Source organism: Triticum aestivum, chromosome 4A (assembly GCF_018294505.1).
Source record: "Triticum aestivum cultivar Chinese Spring chromosome 4A, IWGSC CS RefSeq v2.1, whole genome shotgun sequence".
Classification (NCBI taxonomy): Eukaryota; Viridiplantae; Streptophyta; class Magnoliopsida; order Poales; family Poaceae; genus Triticum; species Triticum aestivum.
Genome location: NC_057803.1, coordinates 470824151 through 470844349, shown reverse-complemented (window position 1 = coordinate 470844349; position 20199 = coordinate 470824151). Strand labels below are relative to the sequence as shown.

The 20199-nt window shown below is 47.9% G+C and overlaps 2 protein-coding genes across 4 annotated transcripts; one reads left to right on the top strand and one right to left on the bottom strand.

The window, feature by feature from the left end:
- Positions 1-2241: 2241 nt before the first annotated feature.
- Positions 2242-19007, bottom strand: LOC123086429 (ethanolamine-phosphate cytidylyltransferase). Its single transcript, XM_044508199.1, has 9 exons — positions 18454-19007; positions 16994-17229; positions 16463-16644; positions 15439-15510; positions 15104-15171; positions 14806-14926; positions 10645-10710; positions 10443-10565; positions 2242-2669 (listed from the first exon to the last, which is right to left on the bottom strand). Exons 1-9 carry the CDS (start codon positions 18777-18779, stop codon positions 2598-2600), a joined length of 1266 nt encoding a protein of 421 aa, XP_044364134.1. The 5' UTR covers positions 18780-19007; the 3' UTR covers positions 2242-2597.
- LOC123086428 (uncharacterized) lies at positions 2941-11510 on the top strand. Of its 3 annotated transcripts, none has more exons than XR_006440868.1 (4): positions 2941-6110; positions 7436-7592; positions 9905-10006; positions 10932-11510. XR_006440868.1 is itself a non-coding variant. In XM_044508198.1 (2 exons), the coding sequence occupies exons 1-2, from the start codon at positions 5333-5335 to the stop codon at positions 7543-7545; spliced, it is 888 nt and encodes a 295-aa protein (XP_044364133.1). In that variant the 5' UTR covers positions 2941-5332; the 3' UTR covers positions 7546-7601. The 3 variants fall into 3 exon arrangements, 1 of the variants encoding a protein (XP_044364133.1); XR_006440869.1 differs by having other exon boundaries at positions 10932-11507; XM_044508198.1 differs by lacking the exons at positions 9905-10006; positions 10932-11510 and having other exon boundaries at positions 7436-7601.
- Positions 19008-20199: the final 1192 nt, after the last annotated feature.

Here is a 20199-nt window from a genome sequence, read left to right as displayed (position 1 = left end):
ACACGTACGAGGCATGCAGCAGTGCTGCTGCCTGCACGCTCTCCCTCCAGCCCAGCCCACCCAACTTTGGCGCCAAATGCCTTCTACTACGACCTGCTGCCACGGTGAAAAGACGAGTCCCTCCGGCGGATGGATGAAGCGGTTGGAATCGTGGCAGTAGATTAAGCAAGCTGCTGGCATGGCAACTAAGTACTAAATTACGTGCGCCGGCGAGTGAAACTGCGTGCCTGCACATGCATGCCTGCGAGTTTCATCATCAATGGCAGTAGTTGGGATGTGCTAATCAACTGCAGTAATCGCCGGACGGAGTGACTCACGATGTCTTAAACAATTAATTACCGGCGTTAGTTATGATCATGACCAAGTTTCCATGTGCATGCTCAACTAAAGGACAAGCTAAAGCTGACCAGGCCGTTATTTTTCTTGCTCGCTACAGTCCTGAACTGGACAGTAAACTAATGGTACACATGCTAGCAGCTAAGCCTAGCCATGATCGGAGATGAACCAGTAACTAGTATCTGCTGCGCAGTCCAGTCTAGTCTAACGTAATGATGATGATCATAGCTCATAGGCCAAGCCATCTCCTATTATTCACAAAATCAAGCCTGAAACGCCAAATGTCACATGAAGGAAAAAGATGAAAAGAAGGAATCATGTCGGAAAAGCGAGGCCGAGGTTACAACGCGAGCTCGCCGTCGCCGGTAGGACACACGTAGTAGCCATCATGCATGCCACGAAAACTTGGCGCGCGAAACGGATTCATCCAACGCACCAACGCATGCAGCACGAGTGCACTATGATGGTGCCAGTGGTAGTTAATTAAAGGCGCCCTAATGAATCTAGCATGCACAACATGCACAGTGACTCCTTATCTGCAAGCATGCCCAGCCAGAAAATGTACAGGTCGGATTGCCTGGCTAGCTGGCTACGTGGTTCAAAGTTCAAACACAGAGATTAGATTAGGATGGAAAAAAAATTGATGATTCCATGGTTCATCACTGGGGGCGTGCAACGCGATATGAATGAGCTGACATGCATGGGTAGTAATAACAAGTGGGCGTCTGACAAGGAGGGGCGTGTGTCGGAGGGGCGTCGCTGGGATCTCCAGCAGGTGGATCTTCAGCTTGCCCCACACCATCCATGCTGAGAGCGACTCTCTCTTTTCCACTGCCCTTTTAGATGCTGCTGGTTTCTCTTCTTTACGCAGCCCCCACTCCATTATTCACAAACCATGTGTCCCAAACCATTAATTCTTTTGCTTGGCCGCAGAGAAAAGGCGCCGAAAGGCAAAATCCTGTGGAGAAATCGTTGTTGCATCGCTCTATCAGTTGCGATCAGCCTCTCTCTTTTATTAAACTTTATATTTTCAACAGAACGACATGCATTTTTCATCGCGATAAATTTCTATTTGAGTTCTGTGAAATCAAAGAGTCTAATGCAGACTTTCTCACCCTTTTCAGGAATTTCCCGTCATGAAATCTACTCCCTCTAGTACTAGAGCTGCGACAATTAATTTGGATCGGAGGGAGTACTGTGTTTCCAAGCACCAAGGCACGGTTCAGTGTAACCTCTCCTTTTAACCATGAAGGATCAATGCAGACCACATCTGAGGTCGTCGATCAATTCAGGGGCCCTCCTATCCTATCTCTGCCAGAAAGAAAGCAAGATGATTTCCCAAACACAGCAACACTCAACTCCATGAGTCAATCACGCGTGTCTGACACGAAAGCTGTTTTACCACATCTGCAGGCCCCCCCTATCATGACAGATAAACCACCCAAAAATTAGGAGTCCAAATCAAGGCCAAGCCAGTGCTGGCAAGTAGCAAGGCGCAAACGATGGACAGCAAACAGTGGGAAGTTGCTCACAAGAGAGCAAACACAGGCAGCCCCAGCTGCTGCTAAAAATGCACCATCTGGAAATCTCACAGGTACCACATCCTTTTCCATGCTTAACAGCATACCGGACCCGCGGACAGAACCAGCAGGGTGCAGCCATCTGGCACCTTTCTAGTGTTATGTTATTGCCTAGCAAGCGTTTTGCCAAGATTACAATAGATTTCGACGCGTCGGCAGATCCCGACGAAACCAACTGTCCAGGTGTACCATCAGACCCAGCTGCTTTCACCGACCATCGACTGGCATACCATATCAGTTAGTCCATGTTCGGTATAAGATCAGGATTCAGCTCCACCAAATATATGAGAAAACGACTGGCATTGGATGCCCACCACATAAGAACAACAGGGAAACAAACAATTAATTGGCCTAGCATTCATCTTGTACCACAATTCTCAGAGATCTATAGATCTCAAAAAGAACTCGGCCGGTAACAGCAGCTCTGGAAGCCGGTATACAGGAGAGGATAGGGTAGGTCGTGGCACTGAAAGTGGCCACTGGAAATTCATCCAGGTTCCGCACCCAATTCAGCACCACTGCCTGTCATGCATCAAGACTGCATCTGAAGCTACTAAGCTATATAGCAAAAATGACAATGGAGCGGTAAAATTGTAGATCACTTGATGGTTTCATTTGTGACCTGTGTTAGAGCCTCAAAGATCCAGGAACAGTCTTCTGAGAAGATCTATTCAGAAGCCACTACTCTCCATTGACAAAGCTTTTACTGTCATAGTACTTCTTCTCGCTGGCTTCCTTCTTCTCATTCCGTTTCTGCACAAAGCAACACCATAGACCAAGCATGAGTAAAAACACACCAAAGCAGTGGAGCAGAATAAATGCAAACCATATCAGCCTCTACACCAAAGAACATGTTGTTGAGCATAGTTATAGCAGGAAATATTGGTCCCAGGGAGACAGACAAATATTCAATGCTGCATATCCAAAGCCAAAGGGATTTACTCAGACACTAATGCACTACCATAAACATCAGTACAAAATAACTCCTGCATGCAGGCCCCAGCAACAACGGCCAGAGGAGGTTGGAACGCCTCTCGCTCATGAGCACAGCTCTCGCGAAACCACGCCTCTCGCTCGCCATTGCCAACACCACAGATCTCGCCGCCCCAACCTCGCGGCATGCCTCCTCGCCGGCGAGGTCCGCGGGCATCGACCGCGGCCGCACCTCCTACCCCCCCTCGGTTGCCCCTCCACGTCTACGAAACCTTCCCGGAGATGGTGAGACTGATCTCACAAGTTCCACAAGGGGTGCTCATGGCGACCGGGGCTCGGAGTTGGGTGGAGCGGGCGACCAGGATCCGCGACGCCACAGCAGCGTGGATCCGACGCGTGCGGGAGTGGAAGGCGGCGGATCAGGTGGTGGCGGCGGCGACAGACCAGATCACGAGATCCGCGGCGGTGAAATATGCAGAGACCTATCAGAGGAGGGCGGATTTGGAGCAGAGGATTCTGGCAAGGAAGATCTACGACGAGGCCACGGAGGAGGAAAGGGCAAGGATGCCCGCCTTCCCCCACTCCCCGCCGGCCGCGTTCGTGCTGTGGGCGAGGGCGGAGGCGAAATCAAAGGATCCCCGGAGGGCGCTGCGGTGGGAGTGCATACTGGGGGTGATGCCGTCGGGTGCACCACTGCAGCTCTCGTCCTCGCCGCCGGCGACCAACTCCAGTCGAGATTGAGCACGTCTCCCGAAGTGGAGACGAGGACTCGGGAGGAGGAGGTGCGGATTCCTGCTGCTGATGCTATCCACAGTCCCATTTCCGTTCTAAGAGGTGGCGGAGATCAGAGATGGAGGAGATCGGCCTCGCCGCCACCGATGCCTTCCGGTTCTCCGGCGAGAATAGTTGTGGGTTGCAGAAGTGGGACTGCCAGGAGGGCCCTACTGGTCAGCGACTCCCCTATGCGTGCGAGGCTGACAGCAGGTCCCGCTTGCCCCGCCATCGGGCCACCCATGGGGAAAGTGGTTGCGCCTCTACAAAAGGCGCCTCCTGTTCGCGATCTGGATCCACAGCTTGGGGGGACTGACCGTGGCGAACCTAGGGTTCGTCCCAACCCTATCAATTTCAATAGATCCAATTTGGTGTGGATAAGGAAAGACAGATTTGCCTCCAGAGACTTCGCTGAAGCTGATTGCTACCCAGTTGGAAAATCTGATCGTCTGACTACCCCAAAATTATTCAGCTTCTCCCGCGACTGCTGTGCAAGGAAATCGGGTAAGATCCCCTTTGTTTCCATCGTCAAAATGGCTGGTGGAGGGAGAGATGCTAGCAGCCATGGGGGAGGTATGGCTCTGGAAGGGGACGCAATGGCCGTCCTCCTGCTCCCACTCCGACGTGGCAGGAGGCACCTGTGCCACCGCCACTGGTTCCACAGCCTGCTCAAGCCCCTCACCCACACATGTCGATTTTTGACAAGACGCCGTTGTTCCCTCTTGGTGCTGCCCCAGCTATGTTGCAGACTGGTGGACAGATGTATGCTGGCTGTCCAGGGGGGTTGAATCCGCAGATGCAGCAATGGCCGAACCAGACCCAATTCCCTTTCCAGTATTTGCCTCCTGCTCAAGTTTTCCCTCGGTCTTTTAATCTTCAGATGCAACAAGCACAATATGGAGGGAGTGGATCATCTACTGGAGGGAGTGTCCAGAGCAGTCAGCCAGACTTCAGCAAGAACAAGAAAAAAAGAAATCAAAGAAACAAACATGCTGCGGCCCAGACTACTTCTTCAAGTGATGACTCCTCCTCCAATGTTGATCCCAAGTTCATTGCTGCAATTTGCTATAACTGTGGGCTACCTGGACATTTTGTGGGTATGTGCCCCACACCAAAAGTTTGTTTCATCTGCAAGACTCCTGGTCACCACATGGATACTTGCCCTACCTGGTACAAGCCCTATCCTGCTGCCATGTATTGGGGAAGTGCCAGTAATGGCCTTGGATTTTTCCACATTGAAACTGGTGGCAAGGAAGACTGTGAATGGCTGAACTTTGGGAATGTTGGTTTAGTTTTAGTTGAAAAGGGAGAGATCTCTGAGAAAGAGCTGGGGCAATAATTCTCTAATATGTGGAAAACCAATTGGCCCTGGCAGATCAGGAGATATGATGAGAAGAAATTCATTGCCAGGTTCCCCCCAAACAAGAAGATCAAGGATTTGGTAGAGTACCCTTCCATCAATCTGAAAAAAGAAGGGGTCACTATCTCATTTAGTGATTGGAATGGAGAAATGCCAGCCTATGACTCCCTAGAAGAAACCTGGATTGTGATTGTGGAAAACCAATTGGCCCTGGCAGATCAGGAGATATGATGAGAAGAAATTCATTGCCAGGTTCCCCCCAAACAAGAAGATCAAGGATTTGGTAGAGTACCCTTCCATCAATCTGAAAAAAGAAGGGGTGACTATCTCATTTAGTGATTGGAATGGAGAAATGCCAGCCTATGACTCCCTAGAAGAAACCTGGATTGTGATTGAAGGGCTGCCTCCCAAGTGGATATCTTGGTACATTATCACACAAGTGGCAACTATGCTTGGTGTCCTGGTTAATGTTGACTGGCACACCATCTTCAGAAGCTTCTATGAGAAGGTGAGGATCCAAGTGGCTGTGAGAGACTCAACTAAAATCCCCAGAGACAGGGTGGTGGAGATCCACCATGAACTTTATTTGCTAAAGTTTTCTGTGGAGACTGAGTTAGCAAGTGAACATGATTCTGATATTCCTCCAGGCCCTGATGACAACAACCCCTCTCAGAAAAAGCATACCGAAGATGAGTTTGATACAAGTGAAGATGATGTGCTGGGAGAGGATATGGACACTGGAAATAGTAACACCAACATCAAGGACAAGCCTCCAGCTGCTGGTTCAACTGGTGCCAAGTCTATCCAGAAGTGCTCCACTCCTGCTCCTAGATCCAATATGGAAAATTCTGTTTTCTCCAAGATTCTGGGTGCCCCTATGACCAAAAGCTTTCTTGAGATAGTGAAGAAGCCCAATGAAAACATAGGTGGCCCTCTCCTGGAACTATTTGATGCTGCTGCTGATTTGAGCAAACCTATTTCTCAGAAGAGCCTTGGCACTAAACAGAAATGGGGGCCTCTGGTGGCCTCCAGAGTTAACACCAAGAACAAGAGAGATGGAAAACCTGCTCTTCAAAAAGCTCAGGAACTGAAACAGATTAAAAATCTGGAAGTGCCTATTGTAAGAAAAGGTACTCCAAACTCTTTTGCTTGCCTGGATGATTCTCTCCTTATTAAAACTGCAGATTGCTCAGGTATTAACCTGGGGCCTAGTAGTTATAGTATCAGAGATAATATATCCATTATCAAGCAAGTTGTGCTAGATAGACTTGATAAATTTAATTCTGAAAATCCTGTGGTCTTTTTGCCTCCTAGTATAGATATTACTGGTGAGGAATTTAATAATTCGGGTCCCAATCCTAGGGCTAATACAGAGTCTGGAGAGGTGACACATATGAATGTGGATCCTGATCCAGACTCACCATGGATTGAGGTTAGAAATTCTAAATCCTGTAGAAGTAGAAGGAAAATTGATTTTGCTATTAAATGATAGGCATTTTTTGGAATATTAGGGGTCTGAATGGCCCTATTAAAAATGGCAAATTGAAAGAGCTCATTAGAGCCAATAGTCCTGATTTTATTTGTATTTCTGAGACCAAGAAAGAAGACTTTACTGTTTTGCAACTTGAAGTCTTTAATCCCAGCTCTCATTTCCATTGGAAATGGCTCCCTGCAAATAACACTGCGGGAGGGATCTTGGTTGGGGTTAATGCAAATAACACTTATAGTATTTCTTGCTTGCTCAAGAATAAACAAGACCACTCCATATGGAGATTAGTTTCTGTTTACGGCTCTGCCTACGATCAATTTAAATTGGATTTCATTAATGAACTTCACAACCTGCTGACAGTTGGACTGGCCCCACCTTAGTTGGTGGTAATTTCAATCTTATTAGAGAGGCTAGTGATAAGAGCACTGGTGCTATTAATCAACACTGGGATGATCTCTTTAATGATTGGATTAATAAATTTGGCTTGTTAGAGCTTAAAATTAATGGGAGGAAGTACACTTGGGGCAACAATCAGGACAACTTAGTGATGGCTACTATAGATAGAGTCTTCATGTCCACTGATTGGGCCTCTCTTTTCCCAGGTGTCCACCTTAAAGCTCTCCCTAGGCTAGGGAGTGATCACACTCCTTTGGTGGTTAATACCTGTGCTTTTTCCATCCCCAAGGAAAAAAAATCAAATTTGAAAAACGGTGCCTTGAGGTTGAAGGGTTTAGAGAGGTTGTTCATAAAGCTTGGACTGCCAAATGCCTTTCAAAAAGGCTATAGACATTTGGCAGTTTAAGATTAGGAATTCCAGAAAAGCCATCAAAGGGTGGATGGCCAACTATGAGGCAGAGCAAAACAGACATAAGCAAGCTCTGGTGACTGAGTATAACTGCCTGGATATTATTTCTGAATCTAACCCTCCATCTCCTAACACTAACAGAAGAATCAAAAAAATTGCAGGTGACCTGGAGGATATATGGAAAAAGGAAGAAATCAAGGCCAGGCAGAGATACAGAGAGAGACATATTGGAAGGAGACCTGAATGCTGGCTACTTCAAAGCTATAGCTAACCAGAAGAGGAGGAAAAAACAGATCATGGTGCTGAAAGGAGATGAAGGTACTGTCTCTGATCCTGAAGGTATTATTAGGAGATGAAGGTGCTATTACAAAAATCTCTTTGGCTTCCAAGATAAAATAAATATCAACCTGAAAGATGACTTTTGGGAAGATGGTGATAGGGTCACTGATGCTCATAATAGTATCTTAGATGCCCCCTTCACTGAGCAGGAAATCAAGGAGGCTGTCTTTGGCTCTTATGCTGAAGGAGCTCCTGGGCCAGATGGCTTTCCTTTTTTATTCTACCAGCAATTTTGGGACCTTATTAAAGGTGACCTGTTTGCTTTATTTGATGATTGGGAGAAGGGTGATCTGGATTTATTTAGATTGAACTTCTCCTTATTAACTTTAGTCCCTAAAGAGGCTGACGCCATTAGAATGGAGAAATTTAGACCTCTTGCAATGATCAATTGCAGTTTTAAAATTTTTGCTAAATGTGCCACTAATAAGTTTGACCCCATCTGCAATGATTTAATTTCCTTAACCAGACAGCCTTCATAAAAGGCAGATATATTGCTGAGAGTATAATCACTGCCCATGAGGTTATACACTCTGAGCACTTCAGCAAACAGTCTGGTTTTGTGTTTAAATTGGACTATGAGAAAGCTTATGACATGATCAACAAAGAATTTCTGTTGGACATGATGCATAAGAGGGGTTTCAGTAGTAAATGGATGAAGAAAGTAGAATCTCTATTACTTAAAGGGTTTGTTGGAGTTAGAATAAACAACAACAACAACAGTGATTTCTTTATTGCTGGTAAAGGGGTCAGACAAGGGGACCCATATTCCCCTTTGCTCTTCAACCTAGTAGCAGATGTCTTTACTAGAATTCTTGTTAAAGCCTCCAGAAATAATATACTGGAAGATCTGTTTCCTAGTGCTAATCCAGCTGGCATCATTAGTATGCAGTATGCTGATCATGCTAGAAATCTCAAATGGCTACTCTCCTGTTTTGAGCAGTTATCTGGGATGAGGATTAATTTTCACAAGTGTGACCTGGTTCCCATTAATATCAATAGCGATGATGCTAATATTTTGCTCAAATTATTGGTTGCAAATTAGGGGACTTCCCCATTAAATACTTAGGAGCTCCTCTCCATCATAGATAACTCAAGAAGAGTGAGTTGCAGCCTACTGTCGATAAAATCATCAAAAAGGGGGCTGGATGGAGAGGTAGATTGCTCTCTTCTGGCAAGAGGCTCACTCTTGTTAAATCTTGTTTAGCTAGTATTCCTGGTTACCTTATGGGGATTATTAAATTCCCCAAATGGGCTATAAAGTTGATTAATTCTCAGCTAGCCCACTGTTTCTGGGATGACTATGAAGGGCATCATAAATATCACCTTGTTGCATGGGGTAGTGTGACCCTCAAAAACAGCATGGTGGCCTTAGCATACCTAATATAGCTGACATGAATCTTTGCCTGTTAGCTTCCTGGATTAAGAGATATTTCCTGGATGAGGGTAAGATTTGGAAGCAAATTATTGATGCCAAATATAGAACTCATAGTCCCAATATTTTTGCATGCCCTGATAATAGTGCTTCCCCTTTTTGGAAGGGGATACTATGGGCTGCTAAAGCTGCCAAGATTGGATATTCCTAGAACATTGGTAATGGTAAAAGTGCCAGGTTCTGGGAAGACCGGTGGATTGGTTCTTCCACTCTTGCTACCCAGTATTGGGGCTTATATACTATTGCCAATGACCATAACATTTCCATTAGTGAAGTGTGGGATGGTACTAATCTCAAAATTACCTTTAGGAGATGCTTTTACTCAAGATATGCTGGCTGATTGGGATGAACTTTTTAGTATGATTAAAAATGCGGTGTTGGATGACAGGGAGGATACTATTTGCTGGAATTATGATCCCAAGGGCATCTACACTGTGAAATCCTTCTATAATTTCATCAATTTCAAGGGTGTGCAGCCGGGCAACCTTCCCGTTGTCTGGAATTTTAATGTCCCCTGAGGATTCAGATTTTTCTCTGGCTTTTGGTTGAAAACAAATTATTGACTAGAGATAACCTACAGAAAAAACAGCATGTAGATGATCCCACCTGTCTTTTCTGTGGTGAATCTGAATCTGTAGATCATTTATTTTTTGGTTGTGTCGTTTCGATAGAGCTCTGGAGAGTGGTCTTTGACATATCCAATAAGCATGCTGGGCTTTCCCTGGATGACATGCTAGATTGGTGGTTCAAAAACAATAACAACCCAGCAGATTGTATACTTCATTCTGCTGTTTTATGGACTCTGTGGAGATATCGTAACGACACTTGTTTCAATCATGTTCCCTGGCTCGGTATGCAGGTTCTGTGGAGAAAGACTGCTACCATGCTGGCCAGCAGGGTGGTGCGATGCTCTGGCCCTGTCAAAGAAAGAATACTGCAACTGGTGATGAAGCTGGAACAGGTAGCGCCCCCCCCCCCCCCTTGCTCTGGCCGGACCCTGGCTAGGACTCCTAAAGCGCTCTGAGGTGCTGAACAAACGTGCTACGGAGCGAGATCAGTTGATTTGTTGAGTCTTCGGGCTTAGTCTGTTCCTGGTAGTTGCTGTAGTTGCGTGTGTTGGCCTAGTTTTTTACTTTTTGCTGGGGCAGCGTGTTGGCGATTTATCCCCCCGCGTGCTTGTAACAGGATTGATACTATGTATGCTGGTTTCGTTTGATCAATGCAAATGGAGCCAGGGCTCTGAGCCCTTTTCCTCTAAAAAAACTCCTGCATGCACAACACTGATATGACGACGACAAAAGGCAAATCACATTTGCACAGAATATAGTGTAGTGCTGCATACAGCACAGAAGGACAAGGCTCCACCCAACAATCTAACCCAGTTTCAGGGTAGTTACCTGGTAGGCTTCATGGTTAGAAACTATTCTCCTTATAATAGTACTAGTGGTGATGTCCAAAGGGCTATCCAGCTTATGATAAATGCCCATAGCAATTGGAGCAGCATATGGATTTGAATCGTCCTGAGAAGTGCACAAATGACAATGATCAATTATCAAGGTTCAACATTTGCATATTCCAAGAAAAAGACAGCTTAATTACCTCTGTATAGTCCATGTTCTCAGCTATAGTTCCATGAACAACCAATGAAATATTAAAAGTGGTAATCTGTACAAAAAGGAAAGTCAGAGAGCTCTTGGCACATACCACACACACATAACCTGGTTGACAACTAAAATTGCAGCAGGTGATTACTAAACGATCCTGGATAATACACAAGGTTAGACAGTAAATTATAGTTTTCTCGAAAAAGACAGTAAATTATACAGATGAAAAATATATAGATTTTATTTGATGGAAGTCTGATTGTTTTGTGTTCAAAATTACAGGTTAGGTACCTGCATGTTCTGCTTCAATGCAACCAGTCAGGATAACTTGAGGACACTGATCACATCATTTCTGAGCAGTGAGCAGAATGACCAAATTTCTCAGTGTACTACTGTTCTAAGACTGCAAGGAATGCCTTAGGTTGAGACAGGATTCCGGAGTCAACGGCTTCACAGAACCTAGCAGCTAACCATGGTTGGCATTTGCAGCTTAGCATGGACAATACGACCAATTAGACAACACAATTTCCTCGGAAAGCAACGCAATAGCTCAGCATTGCTTAATGAAGATCAAGCTGGAGATGAGACAAAGGATATACTGGAAAAGCTAGAAGTTATGAAAGGCCATCGATCTGTCCAAATAAAATTGGTGGCCTATTGGAAATTGGGAATCTTTGTGTCCATTTCATTGTTACCTTTATTTTGTAGTGAACTAATTCTCATACTGGGCATAATTACATTTTGTAATATGTAGAGGTACTGATGGTTTGTGCATATATGTTTTCTGGTTCGTCATTTTCACGCCCTCCAAATGTTTGGACAGAGAGGAAAAAAGGAACCCCCACCCCGTGTCGCTCCTCCTGGGGGCGACTATGGGAAACCTAGTCCGCCGCCGCCAGGCTCCGCCCTCTCGGCGCCCTCCTCCCGCCACTACCGCTGGCTTCGCCGCGGTGGCGCGGGGAGACCAGTGGTGGACGTAGTGGCGAGCTCCGTTGGCGCGCGGTGGCGTCATCATTGGGGCGCGCAGTCCGTGGCGGCGCCGGAGCTGGTGGTGGGTGCTCCAGGCGGAGTGCGCGGTGCCGTGGGCTCTCTCCCGCTGCTTGGCCTGTAGGGGTCAAATCTGTCCGGATCTGGGCATCTGGCTTCCCTTGAGGCGGCTGCGCCTCGCCGGAGCAAGCAAGCTGAGGCGGCGGCCCCCTGACCGCCGCGGGTCAAGCTCCCAGATCCGTTGGTGGTGGTACTCGGGTGTGCTCTTGTGGCTGCAGTAGGGCGCCCTCGGGTGTCTAGGGGCTCCTCCCTTGGCTTGTGGAGCTGCGGTGGTGGCAGTGAGCCACAGGTTTGAATGGCGGCGTGGTGGCGCTGCATAGGTGGGTTTGCTCCTTCTTGGAGGCACCGCCTTGGAGTCCTTGGCACTTGTGAGTCGGCGGGGTTCGGCAGTTGTGCAGGGTTGCCTTGCGGTCTGGGCGATGGATGCCGGACTGCCGGAGTGGCGGTTCCGGACGGTGGATGTACGGCGGCCTCAGAAGGCCATGCAACGGCGGCTCTATGGGGTAGACTCGCGGCTCTGCATGTCATGGGTGATGACCTTGGCAATTCTCTTCTTCATGAAATGCAGCAACCCCCTGCCCCTCTCGAGGTGTTCTCAGAAAAAAAAATTGTCACGCCCTCCCCTTCTGCTAGCCTGGGCAATTCAGAAGTGGAGGCAGATAGCGAGGCTGGGGAACGGCCGGACGCAAGGTGTGGAGAAGAAGACGTGCAGGACCCACTATCATGAGGAGACTTAATCGCGCCTATACATGAGTGTATGATAGTGGGACCAATGGCCACTTGCCAGGTTGTTATAAGCTAGTGATGAGCGTTGTGTAAGGCATGTGATTCTTTTTTGAGAAAACACATGAGAGCGCGTGTTTCATTTCAGTGAAAAGAGAGAGTTGCAGTTACACTCCTAGGAGGCGGTTACCGTTTTCGAATTAATGGACATCCCATGTTTGGAGGTGATGGCTCTAAGCCCTAGAGCGCCCACGCTTGCCCAAAGGGAGGCCTCTTCCTTAATCTTCGTTACAGGGCGTTCACCGATGGGCGTGCTCCATTGAAGACACGGTCGTTGCAGTGCTTCCATATCATCCAGGGAACGAGGGTCATGGTACCCAGGGCCCTTGCGCATGGGCGTTGGGGCGGATTGTCGTGCCGATTGCCACCAGTCCAATAGTGAGGCTCGTTGTCTGGCGGGGCGCATGGGATCCGTAGCCAGCGCAGTGCCTCATGCCAAGTCTGCCGAGCGAAGGGGCATGCGAGGATGAGGTGGTGCATGGTCTCAGGTGCCTGGTCGCAGAGGGGGCGTCTCGCGGGGTGTTGCAGGCCGCGGCGAGCAAGGCGTCTCCAGTCCAGCATCTGTCGAGGTGGGCAAGCCAGTGGAAGAAGCGGGCGCGCAGTGGAGCCCAGTTTCTCCAAGTGAGCTTACCGGCGGCGCAAGCTGTGGACCCGACAAAGGTGGCGGTGTAGGCTGACTTGGCGGAGTAGAAGCTATTTGCAGCCCATCTCCAGATGAGGCGATCTGGCTCTGCAGATAGGCTCGTGCCATCGATCATGTGCCAAAGTTGGAGGTATTGCCCGATCTGGTGGATGTCGACCGTGCCTTGGATGTCCCGCGCCCATCGGTTGGCCTCCAACCCTTCCGCAACTGTCCTGATCTTGCGACGGCATTTGGGGATGCATGCGTATAAAAGCGAAGCGATCTCACGGATGTACTGTACGGCAATCCAACGGTCCTCCCAGAAGAGGGCCTCCGTGCCATCCCAAGCTGCATGGTGGTGGAGGCGAAGAAGAATGTGTGCTCCTCAGCGGGAATTGTAGGTCGATGCCCGCCCAAGCTTTGGTGGTGTTCGTGTGGCTGAACCAAAGCCATCGTGTGTGCAGCGCGAGGTCGCGAACGCCAAGGCCACCCAGGGAGATCGGGTGGGCAACCCGTTGCCGGTTGACATGGTAGTGCCCGTCGTTTGCCTCCGCGCGCCCGGCCCAGAGAAAGCCTAGCTGGATCTTCTCGAGCGCCTTTATGGTCTTCTTGGGGGGCGCCAATGCTAGCAGCTGGTGGATCGGGATCACACTGAGGACGGCCTTCATGAATGCGAGGCGGCCAGCCTTGTTCATGAAGTGTGCCTTCCAACAGGGGAGCATGCGGGCGGCTTTGTCTACGACGGGCTGGAGTGGGCCATGGAAGGTCGATGCAGCGTCAGAGGGATGTCAGAGGGATGCCCAGGTAGGTAATAGGCAGCTCGACAATGGGGTAGCCTAGCAAGTCGACAGCAGGCGCAGCCTCGTCCGCGCAGCTGCGAATCAAGGTGGTCGTGCTCTTCGTGAAGTTAACCTAGAGCCCGAGGGCGCGCCCAAATAGCTGCAAGATGCTCTTGACGGCGGTGACATCGCTCAAGGTGGGGAGACAGAAGAGGATCATGTCGTCCGCGTAGAGGGAGACCAATGGCATCGGACGCCGGGGGTGTAGCCGTTGTATTACACCAAGCTCGGTGGCGTGGTGGAGCAGACGGCCTAGCATATCAGACAGCGAGCACGAAAAGCTGAGGAGATAGTGGATCGCCCTGGCGAAACCCACATCTGTGCCAAATTGTTGGGCCTGGTTTTCGTTAACAAGCACCCTAGTGCTTGCCAAGGAGAATAAGATGGCCAGCCAATCTAGGAACCTGGTGCCAAAGCCGTATTGGCGAAGGTCGTCGAACAGGAATGGCCACCTGATCGAGTCGAGTCGAAGCGCGTGCCAGGTCCAGCTTCAGGAGCACGCATGGGGCGCCGAGCTGATGTAGCAGGCGGGCAGACTGGCGCACGAGGATGAAATTGCCGTGTAGGTTGCGTCCTAGGATGAAGGCGTTCTCGCTCGTGCTGACGAGGGAGATGAGTTTGTACGCAAGGCACAGCGACAGAACTTTGGCCAAGATCTTGGCGACCAAGTGGATGAGGCTAATGGGCCTGAAGTCGCCTAGGGCATGGGCGTCCGCGCGCTTGGGGAGCAGGGTGAGTAGCGCCTGGTTAAGGCAGCTGAAGCCACGGCCTGGTTAAGGCTTTTACTTGTACGGCATTAAAGCCATATCATCAAGCATGTTATACTACACTTATATTATGGTTCAGAGTGGAGTAGACAGCTCACCATGTCTTTTGAAATGTGCCACGGAGCACCAATGATTACTTCGTCAACATAACGACAAGCCAAAACACTCAAACTGCGCTCATGGAGATTCATGATTGGGCGATGTGGTCCTCGAGTTGAACTGAGAAATATTAAGCATGAATGTAAAAAAATGTTATATTAAAAAAACTGATTACAGAAGTTATGCTCAACAGTGCACTCCGAGTCTCTGACTATAAACTATGACTGTTGCAAAAGCGAATGAACTGTATAAGCATTGCAATTAGAAGATAAAAGGAGAGGCAACCATTATACTTACCTTATGGTCTGATCTGTGTGAATGCCCACAAGCAAGAAATCTCCAAGCCCTCGAGCAAGTCGCAATATCTACATTGAAGAAACCATAAATACACTGAACTATGAATTGCAATGTTTTGAAGACTTTAGTCCAGTATTCTCCCCGCAGAAAGAACTGGAAAAAATATACGACCAAGACAAGCATATGACATAGAAGTGGAAAAAATATACGACCCAGACAAGCATATGACATAGAAGTGGAAAAAATATACGACCAAGACAAGCATATGACATAGCATCCCAATGCTGACAAAGATGTCATGGTTTTTCTCTGTTTCTCTTGTGGGAGGCATTTACCTCGACATGTCCAGCATGGAACAGATCAAATGCACCATCAATGTAAACTACCCGGGAATCTGGTCCTGGCCCCTGCATTGGTAAAGCTTAGTCAACATAAAAGGAAATAAATTGAGAAAAGAAGGGCCTATTTTATTTAGTTGAATTACACGAACTATCACCAGTTTGCAAGTAGAGATATCAAATTAAATTCTATGTTTACAAAGTGAATAGTTCGATCTTACAAGCATATGCATCTGCTTGTTGTAGACAGACATTAGGTGTATCCCACCATGCTACAGTATGTGTCCAATTACGGGTCTTGTCTTGGGGGTCAAGTTATGCGGAGTTTGTATGTTAGGAATATGGGCCCAGCTAGCACACGCTGGAATTACTCTTAAGCAAACAGTAACCAACCTAGAAGATCTATATAAGGATGTATCCCTACTGTAAGAGGGCAAGCAAGAAATTAACTCTTTCCCTTCTAGTTGCTATCCCACTACCTTTTTCCCAGCCAATCTTCACTTAACCTTAAAAGAAGTTGAGCTGTGAGCACATCAATGCCTGCTTACGGTAATTCAAGGATACTGAACTTTTATTATTTTTTACTATCAACTCAGAACCACTCAAACCGTCAACCAGTAATCATGTGGGCATTTGTAATTGATGAAGCACACTGCACGAATAATACTCTCTCTCTCAAGTCATCATTCATGCCTAGTAAGTGCATCAACACTAAAAGCTTAGTATTTAAGAAAAAGGAAACATTTTTCAGTGGAAGTTTTCATCTATGATGCACAGACAAATCTCTACCTGGGCAAAACCTGTACACTTGTAAGAGGAGTTTCACATATGGAAGTCTCACTCTCAATACAATGTAACTGTTCTTACATACAGAATACCTTAAGTGTAGCCACCTCGAACGAGTGTCTGATCTCAGGACTAGGTGCCAACCACGTTACAGAGGTTCATTGGATATTCATTACCCAGATATAAATGGCATAGTATTTATGCAAGAGAAACTCTGAAACTGTATAAGACATACCCTGCCATTTGAGAACTGAACTATCCGCCGAGATGTGGGAAGAAAATGAGATATTTTTGTTCCATTTCCAAATCCACTATCATCAATATTCTGACCATGCCCATGACTGAACTGTCTTTGTAGTGAAGAGTGGCTCTGATTATCAGAAACTGGTCTCTCTCTAACACAAAGAAGCATTCTTCCTGCAATGAAGAGAGACAAGCTCAAGATGGCAGTAAAATGTTTGCATCACCATAGGCAATAGAAATGAGTCCATGACCAACTCATTGGTTCCCAATGTAAATTGTACTCCATACCATCCTGGCTCATAAATGGATACAACAGAAATGTCAGAATGCATGTGATGATGGGAACAAGAAAATAGTCTGGTGAACAGTGAGGTTGACAGCTCAGAGACGACCTGCAGCTAAAAAGACTGTAGCCAAAAGATATTCCAATGCGGTAGCCATTCAGACTTCAATTTCAGTATGGCAATTAAAACTTTTAGCATTTAACACATACTACAAGCGAAAACTAAAGCAGAATAAGTACCAACAATGTCTGTTGTTGACACTCCTTCGGTTCTTTTAATCTGCTTATATCGGCCAGCCTTTTTGGCAAGGGCATATGCGTCAGTGCCATCTGGTAGCAGGCAAGGATCATCACCATGAATTATGTAATCAATATTGTACTCATTGAATAGCTTGTTCATGAAATCTTCGGTTATGGCATATGGTGCATCTGGAATGACATCGTCAACCCATTTGACAGCACGGACCATTTTCATTCTGTATTACCCAGAAAAATAGAAACATTAGGAAAAAGAATTTATGCTAAATACAATACAAAATTAGGGATTATACCGGTGCATCCAAAGAAGCAAAAGCACGACACAGAAAGAAATGCCTAAAATTCCATACAGCCTTAAGCCTAAACTACATTAGAGGCAAAATCTGGCTGTGACAACACAACAGTAACTACCACCAGAGCACATAAGAAACCGATGAATTACACCTAAATCTACAAATTGCAGAAGCAGAGAAACAGTAAGGCGTGTACTGAGCACAGTAACTCCTGCCAGTAAATCTTGCTTAACTCGTCTTTCTTCAAGCAAGCAGAAAAATAATCAGAGATCTGATTAATCATCAAAATTAAATCAGTACCAGGATAAATTTTGCCAGAGCAAGAATTGCATCCATCATAAGCGCAATTGCGAACAGAAAAGCTACTGGCATGACCAATTTTCTAAAATGCATTAATGTCGTTTGAGCAAGGTTGGTTTTGTTACTACCAATCAGCCGAGCAGAGCACACAGCGGACATACCACATAGACCGTATAAAAATGCACAGGCTCACCAAGTGGTTAGTGACTCCAGCATTAGCGAACATTTCCAGAGCTATCTACTGCTTGAGCCAATTAGCCCATCCAGATCCAGCCAAGCTATCTACTGACCAAAAACACACTTTAACTTCAGAACTGTAATACTAATTTCCCAATTTAAATCATTCATGCAACACAACAATACAATTAGTTAACCATAACTCAGAGCCACTTTTTTCAGTGTTAGTAATCAACACACGAAACAATTCTAACATTCGATTGGAGCTACTTCTATGTTTCAAATCCATAGAAGTTTGAGAACGCCGAACAGTCCATCCTACCCACAAAACATCACCTTAGAACCCAAGCTAAAAAGAAAACTTTGATGCAAGTATGAAACTGGTCCACACAGTAGCACCTCAGCAAACACATTTATTCACAGAATGACACAAGAAGTTGGTCCTGAATCCTGACAATGAGCAACAACCACAAGTGCTCCCCAGCAGTTTGTATTGTAAGAATATAATTAGAGCAGAGTCCCGCACTATGACAACAAGCATCAACCTAAGGGGGAAATATTGCCTTGATTATGTTCTCATTGGAACAAAATGTTGGCTGAAGCACAAAACTTAGCGGCGATCTTATACATGGCGCAAGCAAACACTAGAATTACGAGGGGGTGCGGGATGACCTCTCGTGGAGCGGCGTGACGGGTGGTCCCTTGTTGGCGGTGATCTCGTCATCACTGACGACGCCGACGACGAGCTCGTCCCCGAGCGCCCGCGCCTGGCGCAGCGCGTTGCAGTGGCCGTAGTGCATCATGTCGAAGCAGCCGTCCATGTAGACCCGCACGGGGCGGCGGCGGCGGCGGAAGCGCCGCCGGAGGGCCTCGACCGGTGGTAGACTCGGGGCCGCGGGGCCAGCGCCGAGGTGCAGCGCGACCACCGAGGCACCCAGCACGATCCCGCCGATCACGCACGCCGCCACCGTCCGCGCGCTGCTACTAGCCGAATCCATGGGTAAGGCAATAGACTCGCGGACCCAGAGGAGTCAGCGGGGCTGGGGGAGAGTGGTCAGAGGCGTGTGCTTGGTTTTCGCGTGCGCGCAAGGTGCGGTGGGATCTAGCCTAGGGTTAGGGATGCGGGTGTGCGGCTGGAGGGCCCTTCGCCATGGGAGATGGTGGGAGGTCTCGGACACGGACGGAGCTGTGGTGCGGTTCAGGCTACCTAGCTCCGCGTCTGTGGCCGTAGCGGGAGTCCGCTCGCCTGTTTGACTCGATGCCAAATGGGACCAACGCGTCAGTGCAGCCCGGCTCGTGTAGATCCAGTACTGTAAAGTAAAAAACCACATGTGCCACTGATATTTTGTGGACTTTTTTAGTTGATGTTTTTGTGGACTTAGAGCATCTACATCTTCCCGCCTCAAACCGGTCTCAAATGTCCGGCCGGACGGCCCGGTCACTAACCGGTAAAAAACCCGACCCAAACAAGTTCCTCATACCGGCCATAAGTGTCCGGACTGATCGGCAACCTCTCATATCCAGCCCAAATCTAGGACAAGTATGACGAGGCCCGGGCGCGTCCCCCACGACAGACCAGACAGCCTGACTCCATTATAAATTGCATCAAATCCACCAAACTCATCGCCCTCCTCCCGTGTCCTAGTCGTCGTCGTTGTCCACCCTTGCTCCCCTCATCCTCTTCGTGAGCCCCAATCCGCCGCTCTAGATGTTGACCAGCCCGTCCCACATGCTGCCACAGAGGCTACTTTGGTGTCTTCCGTGGGCGTCCCGTCCTCGACTCTGGCGTGCAGGCCGGAGAACGCCGCCCGAAGGAATCGGTGACGGAGGCAGCAGGAGAGGGAAGCGCGTCGCAAGGAGCGGATGTGAACCTCGAGGAGCAACGTTCACCCCTGTCGCGCGCGGCCCCCCGAACCTCGTCCATCCAGCCGCCGACAAGGATCGCGTCATCCGACCCGGTCGGGTTAGAGGACGATCCGACAGCCGGTTGGGAGGGCATTCCGAAGTGGGCGATGCAGAGGACTACGGATAATGTCTTTCACTCACAACAGCTCCAACGGGCGCAGACAAGCACGGACAGCGGCGACGCCCAATCTGCACACGTCATGTTCGACGGAATGACATAGCATGACTCGGTACCTTTTTTGCTCAATCCCGAGCTTTGCTTTGCATATATCATTGCAATTAGTTGCGTATACCTTAGCTTATTTCAAATCCTAACAATTTTAGGGGAATATATTGTCGGACATGGCAATGAAATCAAGATCCGATCCAAATGGACTATGAGTTGGTGGATCCAAATTTTCTAACATTCACAACGTTTGAAGTTGGCATAACATCAAAACCCAACCCCAATAAGAAAAGGAAGGCAAAGGTGCCCAAGGCAAGAGGTCTCACATTCACAATTATTGAGGATAT

What these genes read in the sequence shown, in the direction of transcription:
- LOC123086428 (XM_044508198.1), top strand. Translation starts at nt 5,333, where the DNA reads ATGCCAGCCTATGACTCCCTAGAAGAAACCTGGATTGTGATTGAAGGG. An exon ending in AGTGCCTATTGTAAGAAAAG is followed by an intron (nt 6,111 to 7,435) that starts GTACTCCAAACT and finishes AAAAAATTGCAG; the next exon opens with GTGACCTGGAGGATATATGG.
- LOC123086429 (XM_044508199.1), bottom strand. Translation starts at nt 18,779, where the DNA reads ATGGATTCGGCTAGTAGCAGCGCGCGGACGGTGGCGGCGTGCGTGATC. An exon ending in GTCACGCCGCTCCACGAGAG is followed by an intron (nt 17,230 to 18,453) that starts GTCATCCCGCAC and finishes TGGGTAATACAG; the next exon opens with AATGAAAATGGTCCGTGCTG. An exon ending in TTCAGTTCTCAAATGGCAGG is followed by an intron (nt 15,511 to 16,462) that starts GTATGTCTTATA and finishes TTACCAATGCAG; the next exon opens with GGGCCAGGACCAGATTCCCG.